This window comes from Callospermophilus lateralis, chromosome 15, assembly GCF_048772815.1.
Source record: "Callospermophilus lateralis isolate mCalLat2 chromosome 15, mCalLat2.hap1, whole genome shotgun sequence".
Lineage (NCBI taxonomy): Eukaryota > Metazoa > Chordata > Mammalia > Rodentia > Sciuridae > Callospermophilus > Callospermophilus lateralis.
Window position 1 is genome coordinate 85971100 of NC_135319.1, and position 26020 is coordinate 85997119.

At 38.8% G+C, this 26020-nt stretch overlaps 2 protein-coding genes and 1 non-coding gene across 12 annotated transcripts; 2 read left to right on the plus strand and 1 right to left on the minus strand.

Annotated features, from left to right (window-relative positions):
- The first annotated feature begins 1119 nt into the window (after window positions 1-1119).
- Pstk (phosphoseryl-tRNA kinase) lies at window positions 1120-10783 on the plus strand. 3 transcript variants are annotated; one of them, XM_077105478.1, is made up of 6 exons: window positions 1120-1832; window positions 4278-4569; window positions 4839-5007; window positions 6562-6640; window positions 7140-7233; window positions 9068-10783. In XM_077105478.1, the coding sequence occupies exons 1-6, from the start codon at window positions 1617-1619 to the stop codon at window positions 9262-9264; spliced, it is 1047 nt and encodes a 348-aa protein (XP_076961593.1). In that variant the 5' UTR covers window positions 1120-1616; the 3' UTR covers window positions 9265-10783. The 3 variants fall into 3 exon arrangements, with proteins under 3 accessions (XP_076961593.1, XP_076961592.1, XP_076961594.1); XM_077105477.1 differs by having other exon boundaries at window positions 1129-1832; window positions 4809-5007; XM_077105479.1 differs by lacking the exon at window positions 1120-1832 and adding an exon at window positions 1846-2973 and having other exon boundaries at window positions 4809-5007.
- Ikzf5 (IKAROS family zinc finger 5) lies at window positions 9740-25966 on the minus strand. Of its 8 annotated transcripts, none has more exons than XM_077105473.1 (6): window positions 25834-25966; window positions 24218-24278; window positions 23025-23140; window positions 17446-17638; window positions 14946-15128; window positions 9740-13728 (listed from the first exon to the last, which is right to left on the minus strand). In XM_077105473.1, the coding sequence occupies exons 4-6, from the start codon at window positions 17576-17578 to the stop codon at window positions 12785-12787; spliced, it is 1260 nt and encodes a 419-aa protein (XP_076961588.1). In that variant the 5' UTR covers window positions 17579-17638; window positions 23025-23140; window positions 24218-24278; window positions 25834-25966; the 3' UTR covers window positions 9740-12784. The 8 variants fall into 8 exon arrangements, with proteins under 8 accessions (XP_076961588.1, XP_076961587.1, XP_076961585.1 ...); XM_077105472.1 differs by having other exon boundaries at window positions 17446-17620; window positions 24130-24278; XM_077105470.1 differs by having other exon boundaries at window positions 24130-24278.
- Window positions 23093-23165, plus strand: Trnaa-agc (transfer RNA alanine (anticodon AGC)). Its single transcript has one exon. It is a non-coding gene; the product is annotated as a tRNA-Ala (tRNA).
- Window positions 25967-26020: the final 54 nt, after the last annotated feature.

Consider the following 26020-nt stretch of genomic DNA (forward strand, 5'->3'; position numbering starts at 1 on the left):
AATGTATAGCTCCAAAAGTGAATTTCAATGTAAACAACAGAATTTTGGGTGACAATACTCAATGTAGTTTCATCAATTGGAGAAAAGGTATCATTCTGGTGAGTGATACTGATAGTGGAGGAGGCTGTATGGGGGATGGGAAAGGGGTGCATGAGAACTCTGTACATTCTGCTTAATGTTGCAGTGAATCTTAAATTGCTCTTAAAAGTCTATTTATTTTAAGCTATAATCAAAACAGGGCTGGGGGTGTAGCTCAGTGTTAGAGTGCTTGCCTAGCACGTGTGATGCTTGCATAGCCCTGGGTTCAATCCTCAACACCACACAAAAACAAATAAATAAATGTATTGTGTATTTAAAAACGAGATGACCAAAACAAAAGTAACCATGTTATAAAGAAAAATAAATGGCTGTCTTTAGGAAAGGTGAGAAACAAGTGTTAGTGTGGAAAATGAAGGGATAAAAGCAAATGGTAAATTAATGAGCTGGGACCTTGTGTTGAACCAATAATGATAAAATGCCATGAAATGTCAGGCACAGTGGTGGCACATGCCTGTAACCCCAGCGACTGGGGAGGTAGAGGCAAGAGGATTCCAAATTCCAGGTCAGCCTCAGCAACTTAGCAAGACTCTGCCTCAAAATAAAAAATAGAAGAAATGGGCATGTATCTCAGTGGTAAAGCATCTCTGGGTTCAGTAGTATCCCGCCCCTCAAAAAAAAAAAAAAAAAAAATCATGAGATGGGGAGTAACTCAATACTGCAATACTGTTCATTTGCAATCCAAATGAAAAGGAGACGATTTATTGCATGTGCTCTAAAAGTATATCAGGTTACTGGTTGTATTTCAGCTCAGTAAACATTTTTTGTATCCTCACGTGTTCATATTTTGAACATAACCGTCATGAGTAGAAAGTAGTCATCTCCGAAAAATACGATGAAAAAGTAGCATCTGAATTCCTTTTGCCCTACACAGTATTCCCACATTAACATTTCTTGTTTTTTCTCTCTCTCTCTCCACAATACTTAACGCTAACTAGCTCCCCAACCCTGCGCCCTGCACCGCAGAAGAGGTCCAAGGATTTCCTTTCCAGCCCGCATGTCCTCACCCTTGTCGCCGACAGGTGGCGCTCCGGCGCCATAACTGATATTACTTCGCTCTTGCCCGGTTCACCTCTAGCAAGGGCAGCGGAGCCCGGTCCTCGCTTCGCTTCCTCTTCTTTGGTCTCCGGGAATTTACCTTTTAAAGCCTGCTGGATAAAAATGCCCAGAGTCTCTTTTGGGTTTTTCCTGGGCAGGAAACAAAACCGAGGCACAAGTCCTAATGGCTTTCGTTTCTGGAAGGGAGAATGATTCTGTAGGAAGACTAACCCAGTCCTGGGACCCATTAGCAATGTCGGGGAGAAGGAGACGCAGCGCCGTGGACTCCACGGCCAGAAGGCTGGCCGCGTGACCCTACGGGCGCCGTGGGAAACCACCTGCACCGCGTATCCTTCCTGGACTGGAAGCCTCGCCCATTCCTCCGCCGCGGCGCCAGGGGGCGCAGCAGGGCAGCGGGAGCGCGGCGCGTGCGCGCTGGGCGAACTGGGGGACTCCGGTGCCGCCGCCCGGCCGCGGACAGGATGGAGACCGCGGCGGGCGCCCAGGCTGCCGGTAGCGCAGGGCCGCGGGAGCGAGGCCTTTGCGTGCTGTGCGGCCTGCCTGCAGCGGGAAAATCGACCTTCGCGCGCGCCCTGGGCCGCCGGCTGCGGCAGGAGCGAGGCTGGACCGTGGGCATCCTCTCCTACGACGACGTCCTCCCAGACGCCTCCCTGGATTCCGAGGGCGCGCGGCCGCCGGTCAGCACGGGGCGGGCTGAGGGCGCCGAGCGCGGGCACGCAGCGCCGGGTGCACGCGGACGGGTGCCGTGTGGACGGTAGCGAGCGCCCGCTGTGTGGGAGATGGAGCCCTGCCGGGGCAGGGGACGCCGAGTTCCAGGAGAGTGGGCACGGTTAACGTTGCAGCCCGTGAACGAGGGGGCCTTGGATAAGACTTTTAGAATGATGCATTGTGGAGGTTTACGTGTGCGTTTGGTGCATTTATGGATTGCATATTCTATGCAGTGGAGCCTTTTGATTTTTGTTTTTGATTTGAGACGAGGTCTGGCTATTTTGCCCAGGCTGGCCTCTTACTTCTAGGCTCAAGCGAACCTCATGCCTCCACCTCCAGAGTAGCCTATAGACCTGCACCATCGCGTCCCACACTGGACTCTTACGGCAGAGTTAAGTTCTGAGTTCAGTGTACAGGGGTAGTCAGAAGTAATTTTCTTTTCTAGTTTTCTCTCTCTCTCTCTCTCTTTTTTTTTTTTTTTTTTTTTGTACTAGGGGTTGAACCTAGGGGCGCTTTACCATAGAGCTATATCCCCCCACCCAGTCTTTTTTTTTTTTTTTTTTTTTTTTTTTGAGACAGAATCTTCACTAAGTTGATTAGAGCCTGGCTAAATTGCTGAGGTTGGCTTTGAACTTGTGGTCCTCCTGCCTCAGCCTCCCGAGTAGCTGGGATTATGGGTGAGCACCACCAGACCCACAGGAAGTTTCTCCTTGGGCCAAGAAAGAATCTCTCAAGAGTCCAAGGTAGCCAGTTTAACACCAGATCAGAGCTTGAACTCTGTCATTTGGTGTAAAGGGAACTTTATTCCCTTAAAAAAATTTTTTTTGAACAACATTTGCAAGAGTTCCTCCCAGAAAGAAAGAGACTGTTCAAATGAAGGGCCTGGCCTCTCAGGCTTATCTTCGTTCCAGTCAGGGAAAATCTGCCTCCACCAGAATTGGAAAAAGATGACTGTGTCCTAGTTGACCACTGGATAATTTAATGGGCTTATATTTGGGAACCAGCTTGTATATTCCAAGCATATACTTGACTGTAATCCTTCCACTTAAAGTCAGCACACTGAGATTTACCCTCCTGGAGAAGCACATGGAAACAGGCCACCGGGGAAGAGTAAGGCCTGTCTGCAATTTACTCACTCTAGAGCAAATACCCCTTGAAATATTCTGATATTTTTAAATAGTGATTTTTTTTGCTGTGTGTTTGAGTGTAGATGAATTCACATAAATCAAATGCAAACATGACATGGTTCTGCTCAATAAGTATATTTGCGAAAGTATAGTTCTTTTGGCATGTGGACAAATTCTCCACCTCTCCAGGAAAGCTTACCTACTTCTTCATTCTTCATTAACTGGGAGGTAGATACAGTGTTGGAGTAGCACAGGATTTAGTTGGAAGAAATTAGAAAATTGTTGGTAGGAGTGTTGTATTTGCTGGCCTTTGCCTCATGTTCATTACTATATATTTTTCCCACTCTTTGTCTTTAGACAGAGGTTCTGGGACTCATTTGGTCACCATGATTAGAAAATCTCACTTTTTAGGAAGTGATTCATGTTTCCTGCTTAGGGGTTTAGCTGATGCACCTGTGCACGGTGTAATCTCAATGAGATGGTAAGGCAGGGACCTGACCTGTCCTGGCATTCTCCCTTCAGCCTTGACTTCAGGAATATGTCAGTGCTCCTCACAGCCCTGGACCAACACAAGATTGCTTGTATTCTCAACTGCTTATTTTCTTCCCATCAATCTGCTTCCTGCATATTTTCTAGCCCCCCACCAGCCGAGTTGTTAGCCTGAGGACTTTTTATCCTGACCTGGAGATCTTTCAGCTGACCATCTTGCTGTCTGTAATCTTCCTCATTTCAGGGGCAAATCAGCACTGTCATATCTTAGCCAACTCTTAATTTGGCAGGATGTTTTATTTAGCTCCTCCTTTCTAAATGAGAGCTTTTCATTCTCTCACTGATTCACTCATTCATTCATTCGTTGAATATAAATGTTGGGAACACCCGATAGGTGCCAGACTGTCAGTTGGGGGATGGTATACAGTGAACTAGTGATCTGGCAGAGACATAGAGATGTGCAAACAGTTAAATAGCCCAGTGTTAACTAGAGTGGACACATAATATGTACAGAATGGGGTGTGTCAGTAGGCAAGGGAGAAGCTGAGTTGCCTTTGGTGAGGTTGAGTCTGAAGGAGGCTTCTCTCGGCACTACCAGCATTAAATAAAAGAGTTTTCAGTCAAAGGGAGCAGTGTATATGAAGACGGAAGCCTGAGAAAGGAGGTGTCTATAGGGAACTCCAGATGGTTTAGCATTGTAAGCTGACATTTCCGTATGAGGCAGGGTGGCAGTTGGGACAGATGACCACCCTGCTGGCCAAAGCCTAATGTAAATTGTAATTTTTCCATCTTTTACAGCCATCCCAATGGAAAATGCTACGACAGGAACTGTTGAAGTACCTGGAATGCTTCTTGACTGCTGTCATTAGCGGGTGCCAGCTGTCTGCCCCACCCAACAGGACTGAAGCCACATGGGAGAATTTTATAACTTGCCTAAAGGATCAAGAACTGATATTTTCTTCAGCACTCAAGGCCCCATATTGCTATCTCTTAGCAAAAACTGCTGTTTCCAGACCTTTATTTTTGGTTTTAGATGACAACTTTTATTATCAAAGTATGAGATACGAAGTCTTCCAGCTGGCTCGGAAATGTAATTAAAACACTTTTTTCTTACACATGGAAACAGTTATTCATATATCAGTCACTGTTGTCTTCAGTAAGAATTTAGTTGGATAGGAGGTTTATACAGATTTGATTTTAAAAGTGAGGTGTTCAGTATTACAGATGGAGTTTTTCCTGCTTCAGCTGGGATAGTTTGTCTAATATATGTTAACTTCACATTTTGGAAAGACAATAGACCAGTAACTTGATGATTTAAACTGTTTTCAGATTCATTAGGCTTTTGCCAGCTCTTTTTAGATTGTCCCCTTGAGACCTGCTTGCAGAGGAATGGCCAGAGATTACGAGCCCTGCCACCTGAGACCATTTATGCAATGGGGGAAAAGATAGAAAAGCCCAACCCTCAGAAAAATGCTTGGGAACACAACAGCCTCACAATTCAGAGTCCAGCATGTTCTTTGGAGAGCAGGTATGCTACTCAAAGCCATCTTTCCTTGGTGCCCCCTGTGCCAATGACTGTGCTTAGTAAATGTTCTACCCATCTCGATTTGGCTGATCCTTACGTAGCTTTGGAGGACTATTGTGCGTAAGAGCAGTCTTAAGAACCTGTCACCTATGTCTATATCCACATAGTCACAGGGTAACTGTTGAAGGGGAAGTGTGGAATCTGGTGGTCCTGTGTTGAAGTCGAAAAATGACCTGATAAAGGTACCTTTTCCAGACTTCTACAAAGTAAATAATAAGAGTTATTGATCACATTCTACATATTGGGCATGTTCTGGACTTTTATGTGTATGGTCTCATTCATTCTTTTTTAAAAATATTTTTTAGTTGTCGATGGACCTTTAATTTATTTATTTATATGTGGTACTGAGAATCAAACCCAGTGCTTCACACATGCTAGGCAAGTGCTCTTCCACTGAGCTACAACTCCAGCTCCCTCATTCGATCTTTATAACAACACTTTAAGAGGGGAAACTATAATCCCTATTTTTTTTTCCATAGGATAACAGGCCCAGGAAGTGACAGACCCAGGTAGTTAAGTGGCCAAGCCCCCTGCAGTCTCACTTTAGAACCTGAACTCCTAGTGTGAGAAAAATCATCTTGAGGTTAAGACTCAACATGATGATCTCACTGGCTTACCATTTCAGTCCTCCATGTATTCTGAGTAAAATTCAAACTCCTGACCCTTACTTACATGTTCTAATAGCCCTGACTCTCCAGCTTCATATTCTACCACTTCCCCTCCCCACTTGCTACTTTTAAACTAAACTGGTCTTTTCCTGTGGCCTCTGTACTTGCTCCCCCGCTGTGTTTCCCACATACTTAAGCTGACTGCCTTGTCTGACTAGGGTGAAAGAGTCACTTTCTTACCATTATCACCTTATTTATTGTCTTCACTCACCTATCCATTACTGTTCAAAATTATTTTTGCTTAATTAATTGATATTTCCCTCCATTATATTATCAGGCTTGGTGGGGTTAGGGATCTTTTTATACCCCAAATCAGCACATAGTTCTACATAAGCAGTTGTACAATATTTTTCATATGAGAAGCTCAATAAATATTTAAGTGAATGAGTGAATTCTACCTCAGTCCTCTCTGGACCCTTGACCAGTGAGGAACTTTGCTAATCCTTATCCAGTAAATAAGCAGAAGACAGAAAGTAAAGACAGACCTTCTTTCATCAGAGACTAAAGACTAAATGTTGGGCTATATAGCCTATATAGCCCAACATTTAATAGGGGAAGATAGGGGATAACTTTTCAAAGCTTATTGATGAGTCTTAGGAAATTAATATTTTGTAAACGAGGGAGGTTTGGAATTATAATTGTTTGTATTTGGATTTTGCAAATGGAAGATACTTCCAATCAGTTGAGTTCTTCCCCTTTTACTAATGATCTTGGGTTGTAGCAGTTTTACTCCTCTAGAATTCAATTCAGTATTAATAAATACTTAGTCTTTAAGAACAGAGATGTTCACCATAAGGAATTATTGTATTTTATTCCACTTTCTCTGTAGCCTGGAGGTGACTGATTTATTATTGCTTACTGCTTTGGAAAATCCAGTAAAAAATATTGAGGACAATATGGAACAAAAGGTAAGTCTTCCAGTAAGAATTCAGTGTAAATGAGAAGGAAAACTTTTCAGATCTTTTTGAGCTTTCAGTGAGTCAGATGTAAAGATGCTTTGTCAGTGGCTTGGCGTCTTGCCAATATTCAGCACCTGACACCTGGATGTAGTGGTGACCTTAGGTGGCTTGTGCCATTTGGCCAAAACTTCATCTTCAGAAACACTGGAGCCTTTTGACATTATATTGGTATCTTGAAATGGACAAGGATAGTAAATTTACCCCACAAAAATAAGCAAACACTACAGAGAGGTTTTGGGGATTACTTTTTTCCCTGGAGAGCCAGTCAGCAGACACTCTCCAGCAAGTGGACATCATTCCTTTAGACTCTTTCCTAAGGAAAATTAACAAACAGGAAAGCCACTTTACTTTTCATTTAATCTCATCAAATGGGTCACCTACATTTAGCCATTTATTTGATAAACTAGCTATTCCAGTAACAATGATAATAATGTCTGTATTTACATAGGAAATGGACAGAATTATTTGTTCAACTAACGTTCTTCATAAAGCTGATCAGACACTCCGAAGAATTGTCTCTCAGACAATGAAAGAAGCAAAAGGTCTGTTGACAGTAGGGGGCTGTAGTTGATGTAGTTGACTTGTGACTGTTGTGTGCTATAATTCATGTGATATTGACTATTGTTGTGGCCATTTCCTGACACTCTGGTGGTTTATAAGGTTCCAAACTTCACATCTTGCTTAGTTTAAAATTGCAATTTGGTGACACATTGCGACCAATATGGGCAGTAAGCAAGAAGCAGGACGTTCTAGTGAGGAGACAAAAAGGAATGATGTGAAATATATGCCAGTGCTTTGAAGAAAAAGTAGGCCAAGGCAATGTTGAGTGATGGGTTTATTCTTAAAAAGGTAATCAGAAAGGCTTCTTAACATTTAAACCCAGATGTGAGTCATGAGAAGAAAAAGCCAGGCAAGAGACCTGAGGGTTCCAGGCAGTGGACATATGATGTGCCTAAGTCTAGATGTAAAGCCGTCTGAAATGTTCTAGAACAGAAAAGAAGCCATTGAGCCTGAAGTGACACAGGAAGGCAGGGGAGAGGTAGGCAAGGGCCAGATAGGTGTAAGATTTTCATGGAATTCTGAGCAAGATTGATGTAAATCGGAATTTAACTAATGGGTTACGATCCAGAATTTATAGCAAAGGTCCAGAACAGAAACGGCAGCATAATTAGAAAATAATAAAAAGTAGTTCCAGGAGTTCTCTCTTAACCGTTGCCTTTCTTCTATTCTCTTATGCCTAAATCTGTCTTAACTATTTCCCACCTATAAAAAAACTCTTAAGGGGATCCAAGGTAGTTAGTCTAGTTTCTAAATCTGTGTTTAAATAAAATTGAAAATTCAGTTCCTCTATCAACTGACAGGTGAGAAAATATTTGCAAACTTATAGCTTGTAAGGAACGTGTATATATCCATATATAAAGAAAGAACTCTTATCACTCAGTAAATAACTCAATTTTTTAAAGGGACAAAGGATCCTAATAGACATTTCTCTAATGAAGGTATATACATGGTCAATAACCACATGAAAATACATTTGACATCACTTAGTCATTAAGGAAATACAAATCAAAACCATAAGGAGACACCACTTCAAGCCTAGGTGACATTGATGATGTGGAGAAATCTGAACCCTCATGCCCTACTGCTGGGAATGTCAAATGATGCAGCTGCTCTGGAAAACAGCCTAACGGTTCCCTCAAATGTAGTTACCATGTGGCCCAGCAATTCTGCTCAAGGTCTATATTCTCAAGAGAAATGAAAACAGATGCTCACACCAGAACTTGTACATGAATGTTTATACCAGCATTATTCATGATAGCCAAAAGATGTAAACAATCCAAACGTCCATCTGCTGATAAATGAATAAACAAAATGTGGTCTGTCCACACAAGGGGATATTATTCAGCCAAGGAATGGAGTATTGATATAGAATACAACATGAGAAAACATGCAAAGTGAAATAATAATAAACATTTATTATATGATTCTAGTCATATGAAATGTCCAGAATAGGGAACTTTTGAGACAATTGGAGATTGAGAAAGGGGTAGGAAAAAGGGAAGTTAGGAGAGTGATAGCCAAAGGGTAGAGGGTTTTTAGACTATGAAAATGTTCTAAAATCAACTTTGGTGATGGTTGTATTATATGACTATATGAAAAAGCACTGTATTATCCAGTTAAGTGGATAAATTTATGGTATATGAATTAAATCTTAATAAAGCTAATGGTCAAGTTGAACTTCAGATTCTCAGTAATAGTGCCTGAATGTCTAGCACCTACTGTATTGAATAGGATAGAGAATCCTTTGTGTGATCTAATCAAATTAATTTTCAGCCTAGATTTGCAGAAATAATTTGAGAATCTTTTTTATTTTAGATGAACAAGTACTTCCTAACAACTTGAAGCTTCTAGCAGAAGAACTTAATAAGCTCAAAGCAGAATTTCTGGAAGACCTAAGACAAGGAAACAAATATCTATGCTTTCAACCAACCACTGACCTATCAGATGTCACTTCTTTTTTTTGTAATGAGAAAGATAATATTGTACAGAAGTATTTTTCAAAGCAACATTAAAATTTCAGAATTTCCAACTGTTTGATTTTGATGAGCTTTTGCAGATAAGTAATTTTGTATTAGTGGGTGTTTTCTAGGCCAATAATGTGACCTGCTAAAGACCATTCTTTCAAAGAAAACAGTCTGTTCTAAAGGACCCATTAGTCATAACAGAAATCACTTCAGTCACTTGTCAGGTATGACATGGATAATTAAGCATCCGAGGTGGCCCTCCTCATTGATGTGCCAGAACCCTGAGGGCATAGGAGTCAGGTTAAATGGATCTTGAATAAAGAGAGTAAGCTAGGATGGAGGCAATTGCACATATGTGGGGCTATTTTTGTTTTTAACTTGGTGAAAGATCTTTTCATGGTAAGGCATTCCAGAAATTCAAACCAGAGTACCCATAAAATCTTTTTCTTTTAATAACATTTTACATACCAGAAAATTACTAAAAAACTAATTTATTCCTAGTTTTCAAAAAAGAAAAATCAAGGTCATTAGAAAGTTATTTTTTTATTCATATATTACAAAAGCAAAGCTTCATTCACCATTTAAACTACATACTAGATATAATTATTTCAGCATTAAACTGTTTCCTGGATTCCTAAAGAATATAATGTATTTTACAACCATAATGCAAGATTTATGCTTTGCATACAAAATATGTTCTTTACATCAAAGTACATATTAAGAAAAACAAGTTGTAGAAAGTATATACCCTCTAAGATTAAAGAAAAAGTCTTTAGCAGGGAATTAAAAAAATTTTAACAACACGCTCATTTGATAAATAATTTTGTAGAACTTAAAATTAGGTTTCTCTCTCTTTATTATTAGTAATATTCCCTTTGTCAATCAATTCTGCAGATGAAGGGCAAATATTTTTTTCTAAAACGAAACAGCACAAAAAATACTAATGGAGTTTTTTCAAAGTAAAAGTCTAGCTAGCCTTTACTTGATTTTCAAGAAATTGCAGCTACATACTACATTAGTAAAATCTGAAATAAAATTATTCCCTGTTAATCTCTTCACAGTTTCTTAAAAAAATATTAGTGGAGATAAATTATCTACAAACTTTAAAGATCTAAACTCATGTTCACTGAACAAAAATAAATTTAGTTTCAGAACATTGCCTGTTAATGGCAAAGTACTATAAATAGTGCATGTTAAACTCTTCCTAACTCATTTTCTATAAAATATTTGATTAAAATAAAATGAACATTTAAGGGAAGATTCTAACATCTTTCCAAATACACAATTCAACTCAGGAAGTTTAAATAAAATACTAAATCTTTTAAAAAGTACAATTCCAAAAAAGTTTCTAAGGTAGATTTGCTTCAAAAATTTTAGTGCATTTAGAAAGAATTGTAGCTTTGAAGCATCAACACCTTTGGAATACCAACTGTGCTCTTTTAAGTGGTAGGAAAATTATAATTTTACATTCTAGTTTGTAATTATGAAAAATATTTTCCATTTAAATTAAAATGTACCTTTAAAACATCCATCTTTAGTTGTTAGAAAAAAAATGTATTTGTCACTATTTGGCCCATAATATACAATTAATAAGCTTGTTTTCAGAAGAGTTACTCCTCTTTGTTTAATGAAAATTTCTGTTTTCTGTTTTGGGCTATTGCTTTTATTTGAAGAATAACATAGAAAACAAATAAAATTGCAAAAGTTTCCAAATGACAACTTGTTTCTTTCTGACAAATGATAAAAACTAAAGCCAAGTTACACATTTGGAAACTGCACTAAAACTGATCTAAGCAGTGGTGATTCAAGCAGGAGTGAAATCAGAACTTAAGGTCACAAGATTTGACAGCAAGAGAGTTCCAGTTTGGAGAAAGTGTCCTTGAAGCTGTGCTTTAAACAAGGCAGTGGAGATTATCCTAGATTGGCTACTCAACCACAAGCACTCACTCTAATGGCTTTCAAGCACTGCAGGGAGGCAGAAGGCTCTTTTAACTTGGCACTTGGGGCTTAGTGAGCAGATACTATCAATATTTCCCTTTTATTTACTATAAGAGTAAGGATGCTTTTTTTTTTAACAAATGCTTAATAGCATATTTTCTTTAAGAATCCAATTATGTATATTTTCAAGATATGAACCAAGTTAAAAATAAATTTTTTGCAAAGTACACAGAAACCAAGTTAGTAACAATATATTTTATTGTTTGACCAAACTCTCTCTGGAGTAAGCTAGTTATTACACAATATAAAAACAATAGCCTCCTGTTCAAAATGAATTACTCTATTTAACAAGCCTTACTTGTATAAACAAATTAAATGGCATGTTTAAATGAATTTTATATCCATTTTTACACCTTTATCCTTTTCTATTAAGGGGACAATTCAATCAGTTTCCATATGGTATTGTCACTGTACATGAAGACTGGTAAAACTGCAAGTAAATATTACAGTTTGAATTCACAGAAAATATTTCAAATGGCCAACCCTGAAGAGAAGACCAGGATCTCTTCTGGATACAAATTCTTGTTTTTATTAAGTATTACTTTACTATCACATTTCCCCGTGTGTTTCTATACCCACCTTTTCTTGGATATTATGGGCAATAAATGGATAGAAGGCAGGAAAAGGAAACTTTGGAGATTTTTTTTGAAGGACTGCATCTTAATAATAAGATGAATGACTTCCACTATACCTCTTTGGTCATCAAAGGAATAGGAAGAAACAGATTCTCACCATACCAACTTCACCTGACACTAAACATCAGAAGGAAGAATTTAAATGAGAAGTTCAAAATGAAAAGAAAATGGCATCTAGTGGTTTTTAAAAACTAACTGCCAACTATTAGAAAAAAATCCAATGGAAAACTGACATGTTTAAAGTAGACATGAAATAAACAGGTTATTTTAAATATTAAACACAATTTTCAATTTAAAGTCTTGAGTTTTACTTCTTTTCAGAACTTTGACCTATTTTTATAACTTTAATTTTAAAATAATTGTTTTACATTTTCCCTTGTAGAAAAAAAAAGTTTACTATTATCAGTTGAAATCAAACTACTAATTCAACTTAAGATATGTGAACTAAATAGTACTTTAATTAAGAATAATTTTAAAGGCCAATTTCTCTATAAACACTGAAATAGGTTGTAACAGATTTTGTAAGAGAAAATAATTTACTCTACCATTTTGAAATATGGCAGAAGTAACATCTGGCTATACTGCATATACAGAAATAGCAAGAGTATGGATAAGCCTTCAAGTCTCTATGGACCGTAAATGTGGGAAATGTAAAAGAACACCTGTTAAAATTATGATTGTACTCCAATTCTCACATGTATAAATGAAGGGAAAAACAGATATCAATAACTATTCTAATATATAAATGACCCTGACCACACTTTTATGAAAAAAATTTTCCACTGTCAAATTCATATTCTATAAATATAATGCATAAACTTTAAATTAGCAGACACCTCATTAGGGATAACCAAAAAAAAAAAAAAAAAAAAAACACACAAAAACAAACTACAACCCCCCAGAAGGCCAAACCAAGTAAAACAAAGTGATTGTTTTCAGTGTTGGTTATGTTGCCCTCTAGCAAAATGACAGGCGAAATCATACTTGTTTTTACATTTGCATCCACATATATTACACTGGAAAGGATTTTCATACCCATGACACCCCATGTGAATAGTGTAAAGGATATTGTCTGCAAAGTACATGTCACAGTGCTGGCAGTGGTGCAGAAGCTGAGGATCCTGGACCGGCAGGGTTGGGGCTGGAGTGCTTGGCTGGCTGTTTCCTATGCTGGGAGTACTAGTGTGGGCACTTGGTTCACTGCTTGGACCTGCCACTGGACTATAGTTCCTCTGACTATGTGATGGCCGAGGTTCAGGGCTTGTGGGAGAGGAGCTCTGAGGAATACTTGCTGATACAGCAGAAACCACTGCTTGGGCAGAGGGCTGCTGAATCATGAAAGGCTTTTCATCTGGGCAGGGAACGACATCAGGGGATGCAGGGTTTTGGTTTTCAGGTGGCAAACTGGACAACTGTCCTGCTAGAGTTGAGAGCTGATTTAAAGGGTTGTCAACCATGAGTTCTTGGGGGTCCCTCGGTAAGCCACCAGTTGGTGTTGTTTTTGCTATACTTTCATAGGAGTCAGTCTGGATACTTGGGATTTCATGGGTAAAATCATTAAGGTAGTCTGGTTTCTGAACCACCATGGAAGGTGGACTTAAGTTGATTAGTGCTCTTCTGCTATACCCCAGATTGCTTGTTTTCTTCTGTAAAACCCCCCACATTTTCTTGCTGCTTAAGGAAGACCTAGTACCTTTAATTGGTACCATTTTATGCTTTCGCCTTCGATGATGAGACAGGTTACTTCGATCACTGCAGCGGAAGGAACATAATTCACATTTGTATGGTTTTTCTCCAGTATGGGAACGCATGTGGGCTTCCAGATGACGCTCATAAGCAGATGCAAATGGACACAAGTGACATCTATGTGGTTTCTCACCTGTTTAAAAGGAAAAATGGGGAAGAAACTGCAAGAGTAGCTCATTTATGGAAAGTTCCATGTTTTCCATTCATTGGATTCAGGAATTGGTCAAAAATATAATGTTTTTAAGAAATTCACATTTGCATAAAAGATTATTAAAATCTGTAAAGAAACCTACAAGTTGAAATAAAACCTAAGAACTCATCTGCAACAATTTGAGATATACATTTAAATTCTATTAGTCAATATAGTTATAGCTTTAACTGGCATTTGGGGAAAGAAGAAATAGCCGAAATGACAATAATATTTGCTACATGATTTTATCAACAGTATGCCTCAGAGAAATATATTCAAGCACATGACCATAAATAAACACTTAATTATATATCGATATTCATAGATATATACATTTATGCATACCCTTTCTTCAGGGGGAAAAATACAAAAAAAAATACTTTTTTTTAAAAGTCCTTATATAAAATAAAAAGTTCAAAATCAAAATGAGCTTGCTAGTCCAAGTATGAGTTATGCAAATTATCCCTTCAAAACTGCCAGGACTTTTCTTCTACCTTCCTACTCTTTAGTTCCCAGAAGGCACGATTTTAGTTAATGCTGTTAGTTGAAGACTCCCCAAGTAAGCAGAATAAACATTTGAAATGAAAGATTTGGAGCCATTCACCTAACTAGTATCGAGACCTACTATGTGCCAGATGCTATGCTAGTTTTGGGGTACAAGAATGGCCCTATCACAATCCCTGTCTTCACAGGCTTTTCAAGTCACCAAAATGATGTGATGGATGAGAACAGAATGCCATGGAACACAAAGGCAGGACAACTGGCCTGGTCTTGAAGCAGGGTAGGGTGTAGTTAGGAAGGTTGCTCAGAGATGGTGAAGGTGAGACCAGGTGCAACTGAACTGTACTAGTGAGAGTAAGATAAAAACAATTCAACATTCCATACTGCCTTTACCATTAACCTCCCCAACCTTAAAAACAGACGGAAGTTGACAGATTATGTACTTCAACCAGTAAAATGCCTGAGAAGGGAGATGAACTAAAAAGGGGCCTCACTTCCCACTCTTTGTATGCCATTAAGCTATTGCTTTGTAAGAAAATGGAATAACTTCTCCATTGATTCAAACCTTACAAACCTTCATTTGTGAACAATTGGTGCTTTTTATATGATGGACAGACCTGGGCTCCTTAGCCCCCCTTCAACAGCTGTTTCTCCATTACCTGTGTGGATTCTAATATGTTCGATAAGCCGTGCTGTTCCTTTGCTGGCATAATTGCAGTACCGACACTTGAGCTTCCCATCAAAGGTCCTTTCAAACCCGTCTACTAACATTCCTGAGTTTTCATCCAGGGAAACTTCAACAGATGGGTGATCAAGTCCATTTTGATCACCATCTGTTCCAGCTATAAACAAAGTATAGCAAAAGAAATTATGCATCTCAGAATCAACTCAATTTAGCACTTTAGTCTCAAGTGGTTGAAAATCTTTCATAAATTGAAAGTTCACTTCCTACAAGTTAAATCTGTAAAATAACACAGATTTTTTTCTAACTGAGGCTAATTTTGTATAAAAGCATTATATTCTGAGAAAATTTTATAGGGGGACCTCAAATTATAAACATAAGTTGAATAAGTCAGTTCTCAACATGCTTTTCAAGAAGAGATAAAGAGATCCAAGAGACTCCCTTAAGATTGATGGCACAGTTCACACAAGCATTTAGGATGCTAGTCATTCCTACAATAATAATTGGCATTCATAATAATCTCTAAAACTATTTGTTTTAATCTAAAGCAATTAATGAGTTTTCCACCATACCACTCAGTTTATATATATAGTCCACATTCTGGGTTATATTCAGGATCTTAAAATTCTAATTTAGCACATAAAGGAAAATATTTTATCTGATACCATTGAGTGTGAGGACTAAGAAATTCAGAGCTAAAAGATGCATGGGTGTTTGCTTTCAATCTAAGTGGACTACTTCTTTGTATAAAGGAAACTGTATAAAGGGGCAGGTACTCATAATCAGGAAAACCAGCAAACTTTGGGGACTACAAACTTGGCTTCTTCAATGCCAATATAGGAATCTGTACACACTAGACTCAGAAGGGAAAATTTTTATTCCTACAGTCTCCTGGGAAAAGAACTTCCACTCCATCCCAGGATGGAGCAGTACTGGCATGCACTACTCAAGCCCTGCTCCACTGTTACTTCTACCCTTCACCAGAAATTAAGTGATTGTGCAGGTTGGAACCAGTGTGCTGAGGGACCAGGCTCGGTATCTCCCTTGTTCCCACTGCTTTCCATAGCTAGGAACACTCACATTTTGATGTATGCATGAATAATTAAAATAAATTGACTAACTAGATCTGGGGTGGGGTCTGGCATTTTACATTTCTTTTCTTTTCTTTTCATTTCTCTTTCTCTCTCTTTTTTGTACCAGGGATTGAACCACTTGGTACCAGAAATTTAACCACCGAGCCGTATCCCTGGCCCTCTTAATGTTTTATTTTGAGACAGGGTCTCACTAAATTGCTTAGGGCCTTGTAAGTTGCTGAGGCTGACTTTGAACTCACGAATCCTCCTGCCTCAACCTCCCAAGTCACTGGAATTACAGGTGTGCACCACCACAACTGTCTGCATTTTACATTTCTAACAAGCTCCCAGGTGATGCTTGATCCCTGCTGCCAGTCCTTGGATTTGACCACATAGGTCAGAGGTCAGCAAACTTCCTATAGGGGTGAAATAGTAAACACTTTAGAGTTTGTGGGCTTTGTCTCTATCACAACTACTCATCTCTGTTGTTGGAGCACAAAAGCAACTATAGACAATATGGAAATATATGTACATATTCCAATAAAACTTTATTTATGGACACTGAAGTTAAAATTTCATATAATTTTCATGTGTAATGACATTATATAAAAACCTTTCTTTTTGCGGGGGAGTACTGGGGATTGAACCCAGGGGTGCTTAACTGCTAAGCCACATTCCCACATTCCACATTTTTATTTTTTATTTTGAGACAGGGTCTAAGTTGCTTAGGGCCTGGCTAAGTTGCTGAGGCTGGCTTTGAATTGCAATTTTCCTGCCTTAGCCTCCCACGTTGATGGGACTACAGGCATGTACTACCTCACCAGCAAATAAAAATCTTTCTTAAGCTTGTAGGCCACACAAAAGCAGCAGTACTGATAAGGTCTATAGGCTATAGTTTGCTGACCCTGAGCTACGCTTGGAAATATATTCCAGTCTCTGTGGTCTATAAACTGGAGAAAGTTTACTTCTACCAGGCTCAGTAGGTTGCTGCTTTTCCTATTCTAGTTTCTCCTCTTAAACATGTAAACATGGTCAGCCCTTTCTTCATTTTCAGAGAGAACAGAAAACCCTTTAGAGACTCAGGTCTAATCCATACTTCCTGATGGCTGAAATCTCTGGGTGGTGAAGTTGATGTTTTGCTTTCTTCTGGTTTCCTTGAGTCTATTGTTAGCTAACAGAACCTAAAAGACAGGCTGGGTTTTAGAACCCCATGTTGAGTCATTCTCCCTTAGCAAAAATCTGAGGGAGAATCTGACACACTTAAAGGGAGAAAAAAGTCCTATATCTTTCTTTAAAAAAGTGGAATGATCTACATTAGTAAATACTAGTTTTCATAGTATGGATAGCTACACACAAACATTGATACATTTATAAAAGTGATGAATAGTATTAAGAAGAGTCTACCTCCCTGAAGAGCTTCTGCTTCTTTATCCCCACTAACCGATCCAGAAATCATGTTCACATGATGGGTCTGCTGAGTCAGGTATTCCTGAAAATCTTTCACGAAGTCCAAAGGTTCTGGTTTCTTTTCACCCATCTTTGCTTTTTTTTTCCTCCTTACGTTTATAGTTTCTTATACCTAGAGAGGGGGGAAAAACTGAAATAATTTTACATTATTTAGGGAGATCCAGTATAAAATAAGACAACAGTGACAAAAACTATTTTGTGCAAGATACTGTACAAAGCAACAGAAAATATGGTGCTTGCTTTCCAATATCTCATATAATCTTATTGGTTATCTGAAAACGGTGAAAAATTAACATATTTAATAATTAAGTAACTGGAATTCAAATTTCATTACAGAGGACGGAAAGAAATTTAAAGACAGAAAACAGAGAAACTTTATTCACAACAGCCAAGTGCCAAAAATTACCCAAATGACCCCAAAACAGTACAATACATTAGTTGTGGCATGGCCACACAGCTGGCTGCAGGGAAAGGAGCAAACTTGAGCTGCATGCAACTACACGGATCTAACAATCAGAATGTGGAGTGACAGAAGCCCATGAGGGTTTGTAGGGCAGGACTGCATTTACATCCAGTTGAAGAGCAGACCAAGCTGAACTGCAGTGCCAAAAGTCAGGCCTGTGGGACCCCCACTAGGGCAGACGGTAGCACAAGGGCAGCTCCCAGGAAGCAGGCAACCTTCTGACTCTTCATTTTGGTGATTTCATGGATGTGTTTTCATTTTGTGACAACTGATTAGCTCAAGACTTCTGAATTATATACTTTTCTGTGTTTATGCTATGCTTCAAGAAAGAGTTAAGCAATATGCCAAAGAGTAATGAATTTTAGATGCCTACAACTGGCAATTAAAGATGAAAACTTTTTTAGATGGAAAATTACTCATTAAATAGATTTAAGAAAAGGCATATTTATACATTGAATTGGCTATATACAAATGAAACGGAATTTCTGTGTCAAAGGGTATGTATATATTCAGGGTTAGTTAGTGCCAAATAGTTTTTCAAGGTGATTTTACCAATTACACTGCCACAACAGTGGCCAAGAGTTCTGCTCTTGCCAGCACTTGTCTAATTTTTACCTTTCTCATTTTAGCCATTGTGGTGAATGTGTGGTGGTTTTACACTAGTTTTAATTTATGTTTCTTGACGATTAGTGAAGTAATATATTTTTAATATGTTAACTAGCGATTTAGATACCCTCTTTGGGATATTGTCTGTTCAAGTCTTTTGATCCTTTTTTCTACAGCTGTCTGTTTTGTTCTAATTAATATGTAAGAATTCTTTATCTTTTTCCTATTTTGTGCTTTCAACTAGTTAATAGTAACTTCTGATGAAAAGAGGTCCTTTTTTTTTGTTTGGTGAGTGAACCCAGGGGTGCTCGAACACTGAGCCACAATCCCAGCCCTTTTAATTATTTGTTTGTTTGTTTGTTTTGGGATACTAGGGATTGAACTCAGAGGCACTCAACCACTGAGCCACATCCCCAGGCCTATTCTGTATTTTATTTAGAGACAGGGTCTCACTGAGTTGCCTAGTGCCTCTCTAAACTGCTGAGGCTGGCTTTAAATTCTTGATCCTCCTGCCTCAGCTTCTCGAACTGCTGGGATTACAGGTGTGCACCACCATGCCTGGCCAGAAGTTCTTAATACAGTCCAATTCACTCATTCTTTCCCTTTACTTTTAGAGAGGTTTGTGCCCTATTCAAGAAATCCTTGTCTTCATTTTACTTGAAGATGTTATCCTATATTTCCTTCTAAAAGCTTTAACATTTTTCTTTTATTTTTATCCAGAATTTAGTCTTACATGCAATAAGAGTCAAAACTTGCTTTTTTTCCCAAGAAGATATTCAACATCCCAGCAACCTGAATTTAACAAGGCCAGCCTTTCTCCACCAGGCTCCAGAATCATCAGGTGGTTATTTCTGAATGTGCTCTATTTCTGAATTTTCAATTCTGCTCCACTATCCTGTCTATGTCTATGGATGCCACACTATTCAGTCTTATTAAGTGTTGTTATCCTTTAAGACCAACAGTTTTGATTTTCTTTTTTGAGAATGACTATATTATTCTTGATCCTTTTCAGCCTAAGTTTTTTAAATGGCAGAACTGTGGGGATGAGAAATAAGGGGGTTTCACAAAAGTATATTTCCCAATTTACAAAGACTTGCCCAACCTCACAAGAATCAAAACTTTTACACTTTGACTTAACTGGAAATAGACCAACCCTAGACTATGACATTACTACAGATTACCATACTTTACAACAATGCAGTGATATACTCAGGAACTAATGAAAGAATATGGCTATTCTTATTTTCCCTAATGTTTACTGGTCCCAGACTGATATATTTTATTTTCATATTTCTTTTCTTCCTTTCTCTTACATCTAATTTGTTCTTTACTTGAATACATTAAGGACCTGTAGGTGACTGCTTTTTTTTTTCTTTTCTTTTTTTTTTAGTTTTTTAGTTATAGGTGGACAGAATATCTTATTTTTATGTGGTGCTGAGAACTGAACCCAGTGCCTCACACATGCTAGGCGAGTGCTCTACCTCTGAGCCACAACCCCAGGCCCCTGAATTCTTTCTCAATGCAACATTTGTGAATGGTTCTTAACTCCTTTTTTAGAAGTTTCCCAGAGATTTTAAAGTTACTATTGTGACTATTCCTTTTCACTGTTTTCTAGAAAAATGAGCCTACTGAAACTCTATTCTGTGGATGAAGAGAATATTTTGGTACTAAGTCAAACTTTGACTGTCTGACTCTGAACAGGAAGGGACCACTGAATAGGAAGGGACCACTCATAGCTCATAGCTCTTATTTCCTATTTTGTAAATTGGAATAATAAAACCAACTTGCAGTACTATCTTCAGTTTTATAGTTAAATATGCATAAAGAATCACAATATGTACAAAATATGGTAAGTTCTCAGACAACAGTTAATTATTTTTATAATAATTATTTTTACAGCAAAAAGTAATTATACTTGGATTAAGAAACTCCTCTCTGTCTCAAAGTTTTTCCCCTTCTTTCATTTATCAACTTGGATGGAGAATATATTGAGCATCTATCTATTCCTTAGTTCAATGAAACAAATATAAACCACTTCAATCTCATTAATTCACATATCCCCATTTGCAATTTCCTAAGTCCATCTATAATTTCCCTCACCTCGTCTTATTTTACTTTTAAATCACTTGCTTTAATCTGGCTCAACTTTATCAATCTTATAGATTATTGTTGACTTTTGAAGTTTCAATTTTTTTTTCTATATTATCATGTTTACTTGAACCAGTTCTCTGTCATTGTATTACTACTTGTTTTGTGACTATTGATGATTTGCTGATTATTTGTCCTTTAAATTTTGCCTTTTGGTTAGGGAATGTGAGCTAGGGTCTGCCCCAATCAATGAAAATGATCAAGAATAAGATCTAAGAAATGATTTTTCAAGCTGTAAAGCCCTACTGATCATCTGAGTTCTAATTATACGAGATTTCATTAAAAAGGAAATCCCAGTATTTACATTATAACTTAGTATACAGTTCATATGAAAGCTGATATATTTTCCTCTAAAAATATCTGAATGTACTTTGATAGGCTTCAATAAGCAAACTAAATTTCACTAAATCTTGATTAGAAAGCATAACACCATTATAGAACAACATGTGACAATGGAGTGAAAACATGTTAAAATTGCCAGTAAGCAAGCAGAAAAGAGTGATATTTTTATACATGCATCTCAAGTTTAAGAACATAAATGAGCCTAAATACAGAGGATGGCTGACATATTTTGACAGTCTTAGCTATCATCACAGTGTCACATTATACATTTCACAGTGCTCCCTACCATAAACTGCAAGCTGCTTTCAATTATGCATGATGGACTTAAAAAAAGATGCCAATGAATAAGGGAAGGTAACATTCTAAACATTAAGACAAGCTCTTCTTAAGTTATAATTTTAAACATACTAATATGGCTTATAACCTTAGACATCCTGCCATGGTTTAAAAATTTGGTGTCATTATCATTCTTCAGTATCTAGGTGTACACCTGACCTGTATCATCATCTGTATTACACATATCTGTGGACAAGAGACATGACATGTGCTTGCAGAGCTCTAGGCAGGGGAACAGATTCTTGAAAGGTGTCTAAATGTTAGTGGAATCTTTAGCTCACACACAGCTTTCACCATCTCAGGTTAATATTTATAAGCACAATATGTGGAAAACAAAAATTCTGAAACTACAGACTTCCTGTTAATACAGATTTTCTATCCGAACCATCTTCCTGTTCTTAATAATCATCAGCTCAGGGCTGAAAGTTTAATCTAAAAACTCCACAAATTAATTGATACCTAGAGGTACTGGTAAGGCACGGATAAATTTAAAAATCTGTGCCAAGATAATACAAATGCTGCATCTAAGGATTCAACCAACGGCAGATGAAAAATGGCATTTGAACTGAGTGTGTACTGACTTTTTTCTTGTTGTTATTCCTTAAACAATACAGTCTGACAACCATTTACATTGTATTAGGTAAAAATAATCTAAAGATGACTTGGATAGGTGAGCACAGTGATGCTTGCCTATAATGCCAGCCTCAGGCTGAGGTAGGAGAATCACTTGAGGATATACTACTCCATTTTATATAAGGGACTTGAACATTCTCAGATTTTGGTATTCACAAGGGATCTTTGAACTAATCCCCCAAGGGATGACTGAGGGATGACTGTGTATACCAGAAATCAGCCAGGCATGGTAGCGGGCACCTGTAGTCCCAGTAGCTTGGGAGGCTAAGGCAGGAGGATCGGGAGTTCAAACCCAGCCTCAGCAAAAGCAAGGCACTAGAGAACTCAGTGAGATCCTGTCTCTAAATGAAATACAAAATAGGACTGGGGATGTGGCTCAGTGTTGAATGCCCCTGAGTTAAATCCCTGGTAACACCCACCCCCCAAAAAAAAGAAGTCAGCAAAGTATAATTTTTTTCCAATGGTATCATTCCAACAAACCTTGGAGTTTGTTGCCAAAAAGTTACTTACACAAAACTTTAGTATGTAAAATCATGTCATCAGAAAAAGAAACATACTAAGTATTCTCCAATATTATAGAATTAGGTGGGTTGTCCCAAGCCAGATCTACTGTTTCTGCTAAATGATATTATTTGTATCACCTAAAATCCATGTGTTGAAATTCTAACCCTCAAAATGATGGTCTTTGAGGGATAATTAGGCTGTGAGGGTGAAGCCCTTTGAATGGGATTAGTGCCGTTAGAAGAAGAAACATGGTGCTTCCCCTCTGCTTTCTGCCCTGTGAGAATATAACCAGACAGCAGGCCTGTACCTGGACACTGGACTCACCAGTACCTTGAGATTAAACTTCCCAACCCCCAGAATTATGAGAAATGTTTGTTTAAACTACCAAGTCAATGGCAATTTGTTATAATAGCCTGAACTAAAACAGATAAATAAATATATCAACCAAAGAAAATATGTATTTCAAACCTTATTATTATCATACCTTATGATTTAGTATAACTCCTGAGGCCTTCCTGTGATTACTCTGATTGAACTTAAGCTGAGATGGACTGGGGATGTGGCTCAGTGGTAGAGCATTTGCCTAGCATGCAAGAGGCACTGGGTTAGACCCCCAGCACCACAAAAGAAAAAAAAAAAAAGGTAAGTTGAGTCTAGTATGGAATTCTCTTGGATATATGTATGTAGAGAAGCTGGCTATAGCATACAGAAATTATTTTTGTGACAATAGTGTCCAGAAAATTATCCATTCAAGTCTCAAAAATAAATGCTTTTACAAAACAGAGGTTGCCCAAGTCAGTCGAGGAAAAAAAGACATCCAAGAATTAAGTTTTGATATCCCAGAAGAACATGACAACTTCTTTACCTTCAAGCAGGTAATTTAAACTATTCTCCAACCTTCTTTGGCCTCTGATAAAGGATTTATCTTGTACCAAATTCTTTACCTTTCATCTTCCGTCTCAGAAATGAGAAGTTGATGATGAATACATGAATACCCAGTTCCTCTTAACTGGGGGTTAATTATTTGAAACAGAGGTATCAAGATGTGAATTAAAAGGCAAACACAACTGAAACAGAGAGAATATAAGAACCAGAAGAGGCTCTTTAACCTGTCCTCCCCACAAACTGTGGGAGAATTTTGAGACCATGATTAGGGAACAATAAGATACATTTCATCCATCTAGCATTTTTTTGAGAAGTGTTTAAGGGTTACTAAACATAAAGAAGAATACTTAGCAACTAATATATAATACTTCATTTGGACTTTTAGGTCTATATGTGTAAAGTGATTATAGTTCAACAGATGTGTTTACTTCTACAGTATAATAATTATGATCACTGAAAGATTTACTCTCTAATAGAATTCATAGTAATTGAGAAGGCTGATAAGGGAGGCTTGGCTTGTATATAGTAACACGGGCCTTCATAAAGAATTAGAACACAATTCCTCATTTCATAAATGTCAAAAAACTCTTTGAAGGCAAAAAGGGACCTTTTGAGGAGGCTTTAAGAAACCAGAAAATATAATATAAAAGTAAAACATAACTAAAACCATGTTGAAATCCAAAAGAAGTGTTATACAATCTAACCTTTTCACCCCAAATCAGTTCCACCTTTTTCTTGCCACTCCAACATTGATGAAATGTAGAGTATTTGAAATTTATTCTGGAGACATACCAAGGGACTCCAAAAGGCCATGGAGAGAATTTCAACTAAAATTCAAAAGCCATACAGAGGTCTGTGGAAAAAAAGAAAAAAAAAAAAAAAGCACACCACAAATCAAAATCTTATTAGCATCTACAGGTTTAATAAACTAATTAAGAAATTTGTGCCAATCTTACCATTAGCTGAACACAGAATGAAGGTGACAATCTAAGAACAAACCAACAGTCTCACTTCTGCAAAACCACCATAGAATCACCAAAGAATAACATGCAATATATAACTACTGAATACTCTTCACACACACTGGTGACTTCTCAAGATTTTAGTTCTGGGAAATTTGTAAATGTTTTTCTAAATTTATAATATTAATTTCATTTGTTCACAGTATACTTGTACAAGGGTCAGGCTTAGTCCTGGGGAATAGCTGTAGTTGCCCAACAACAATGTATTAGCCCTATATTAGGGAAATATTTGTAGGAAAGGGTGTAAAGAAACCCAAACAAAAACAAAACAGAACTACCATATGCCCAACAAAAGAACATCTAATCCCATCCGATCCTCATCTTCATTATCCTCTCTATACCAATACAAAATAATTAGGTTTTTCTGGGAAACACTCGGACCACCGGGGGAAAGAACACCAAACATCTCAATTCACTCTAAGGAACTCCCAAGAATATATCAATCTCTAGCTGTTTTTTTTTTTTTTTCAAAAACAGATATAAATCAAAATCGACGGAACTCTTCATTTAATTGTTAGTCCAGGTGTTTAAAACATGGTTTAAAATTAATTTTGCTTCTTCTAAACTTTATTTCCTGATATCTCACAATCCGAGATGTCTTCATGACTTCCCCGGACGGTCACTCCTCTTTCGGGTTCCGATCACTTTACCGGGTCACTAAAAGGGCCACGTGGTTACTGGCAGCTAGAACCGACTAAACTTCAGACCCACGGTTATGGAACACTTACTAGATGCCTGCGGTGGCTACTCGCATTCCAGTTCATCAGAGACCTACACCCCGAATGAACCCGAGTAGTTCCTCAATAGTTCAACGTCCTCCGGAAAGCTCACAGGTTCCCCAAATTAGAGTGCACGTGCAGCAGAAACGGATCCCGGCAGGATCGCGAAATAAAGGACCGAGGTTTTAAACGTCCTTCCCCGAAACAGCAGCCCGGAACCGGCGTCGGGACTGTATCCTCGCCAGGATTCGGAAGGACATCCTCGCCAGGGTTCGAAACACCTAGGAGACCCGCGCCGGGGCTGACCCCGGCCCCTGGAACCCGGTGAAGACGCAAACCGCCGGGCGCCCCCTGCGCAGCCACCTGTCAGAGCCCGGAGCAGCCTCCGCCACCCGGAGCCTCCGCACTCCGGCCCGACGGCGCCCACGCCCAGGCACCGCTCCCCCGGGGCTCCGGCGGCCCACCCTGCCGCCGCACGCGCTCGGGCCAGGAAGGACCCGGCTCCTGACCCTGTCCACCGACGGGCCACGCACGACCCTCCGCTGGGGGCGAGGCTCGGGCCGGGTCAGCCGGCCCGCGATGAACCCGGCTGTCCCCTTCTGCCCCTCTTTCTATGCGCGCTGCTCATCCGGGGCGCCGCTCTCCAACCCGGGAGCCTGCTACTTACCTCTTGACAACCACTCCGGGTAACCCCCACCGCCTTGTTCAACGCCGCCGCCGCCGTCGCCGCCGCCTCCGTCTTCGTCACCGTCGCCGCCGCCGCCATGTTTGTTGTGTCTCCGATCCCTTCCCGCCCCCTGCCTTGCCCAAGTCTCGCGTGAGTAAGGCGCAGGGCGCCAGCGGAGGAGGGCACT

Excerpts from the sequence above, each read along its gene's own strand:
- Pstk (XM_077105477.1), top strand. The coding sequence starts at position 1,617 with ATGGAGACCGCGGCGGGCGCCCAGGCTGCCGGTAGCGCAGGGCCGCGG. Across the intron at positions 4,570-4,808 it reads CTTCCAGCTGGCTCGGAAAT|ATTCATTAGGCTTTTGCCAG; the intron begins GTAATTAAAACA and ends AACTGTTTTCAG. Across the intron at positions 5,008-6,561 it reads GCATGTTCTTTGGAGAGCAG|CCTGGAGGTGACTGATTTAT; the intron begins GTATGCTACTCA and ends CTTTCTCTGTAG.
- Ikzf5 (XM_077105476.1), bottom strand. The coding sequence starts at position 17,578 with ATGGGTGAAAAGAAACCAGAACCTTTGGACTTCGTGAAAGATTTTCAG. Across the intron at positions 15,129-17,445 it reads AGCAGAAGCTCTTCAGGGAG|CTGGAACAGATGGTGATCAA; the intron begins GTAGACTCTTCT and ends CTTTGTTTATAG. Across the intron at positions 13,729-14,945 it reads ACATATTAGAATCCACACAG|GTGAGAAACCACATAGATGT; the intron begins GTAATGGAGAAA and ends CCTTTTAAACAG.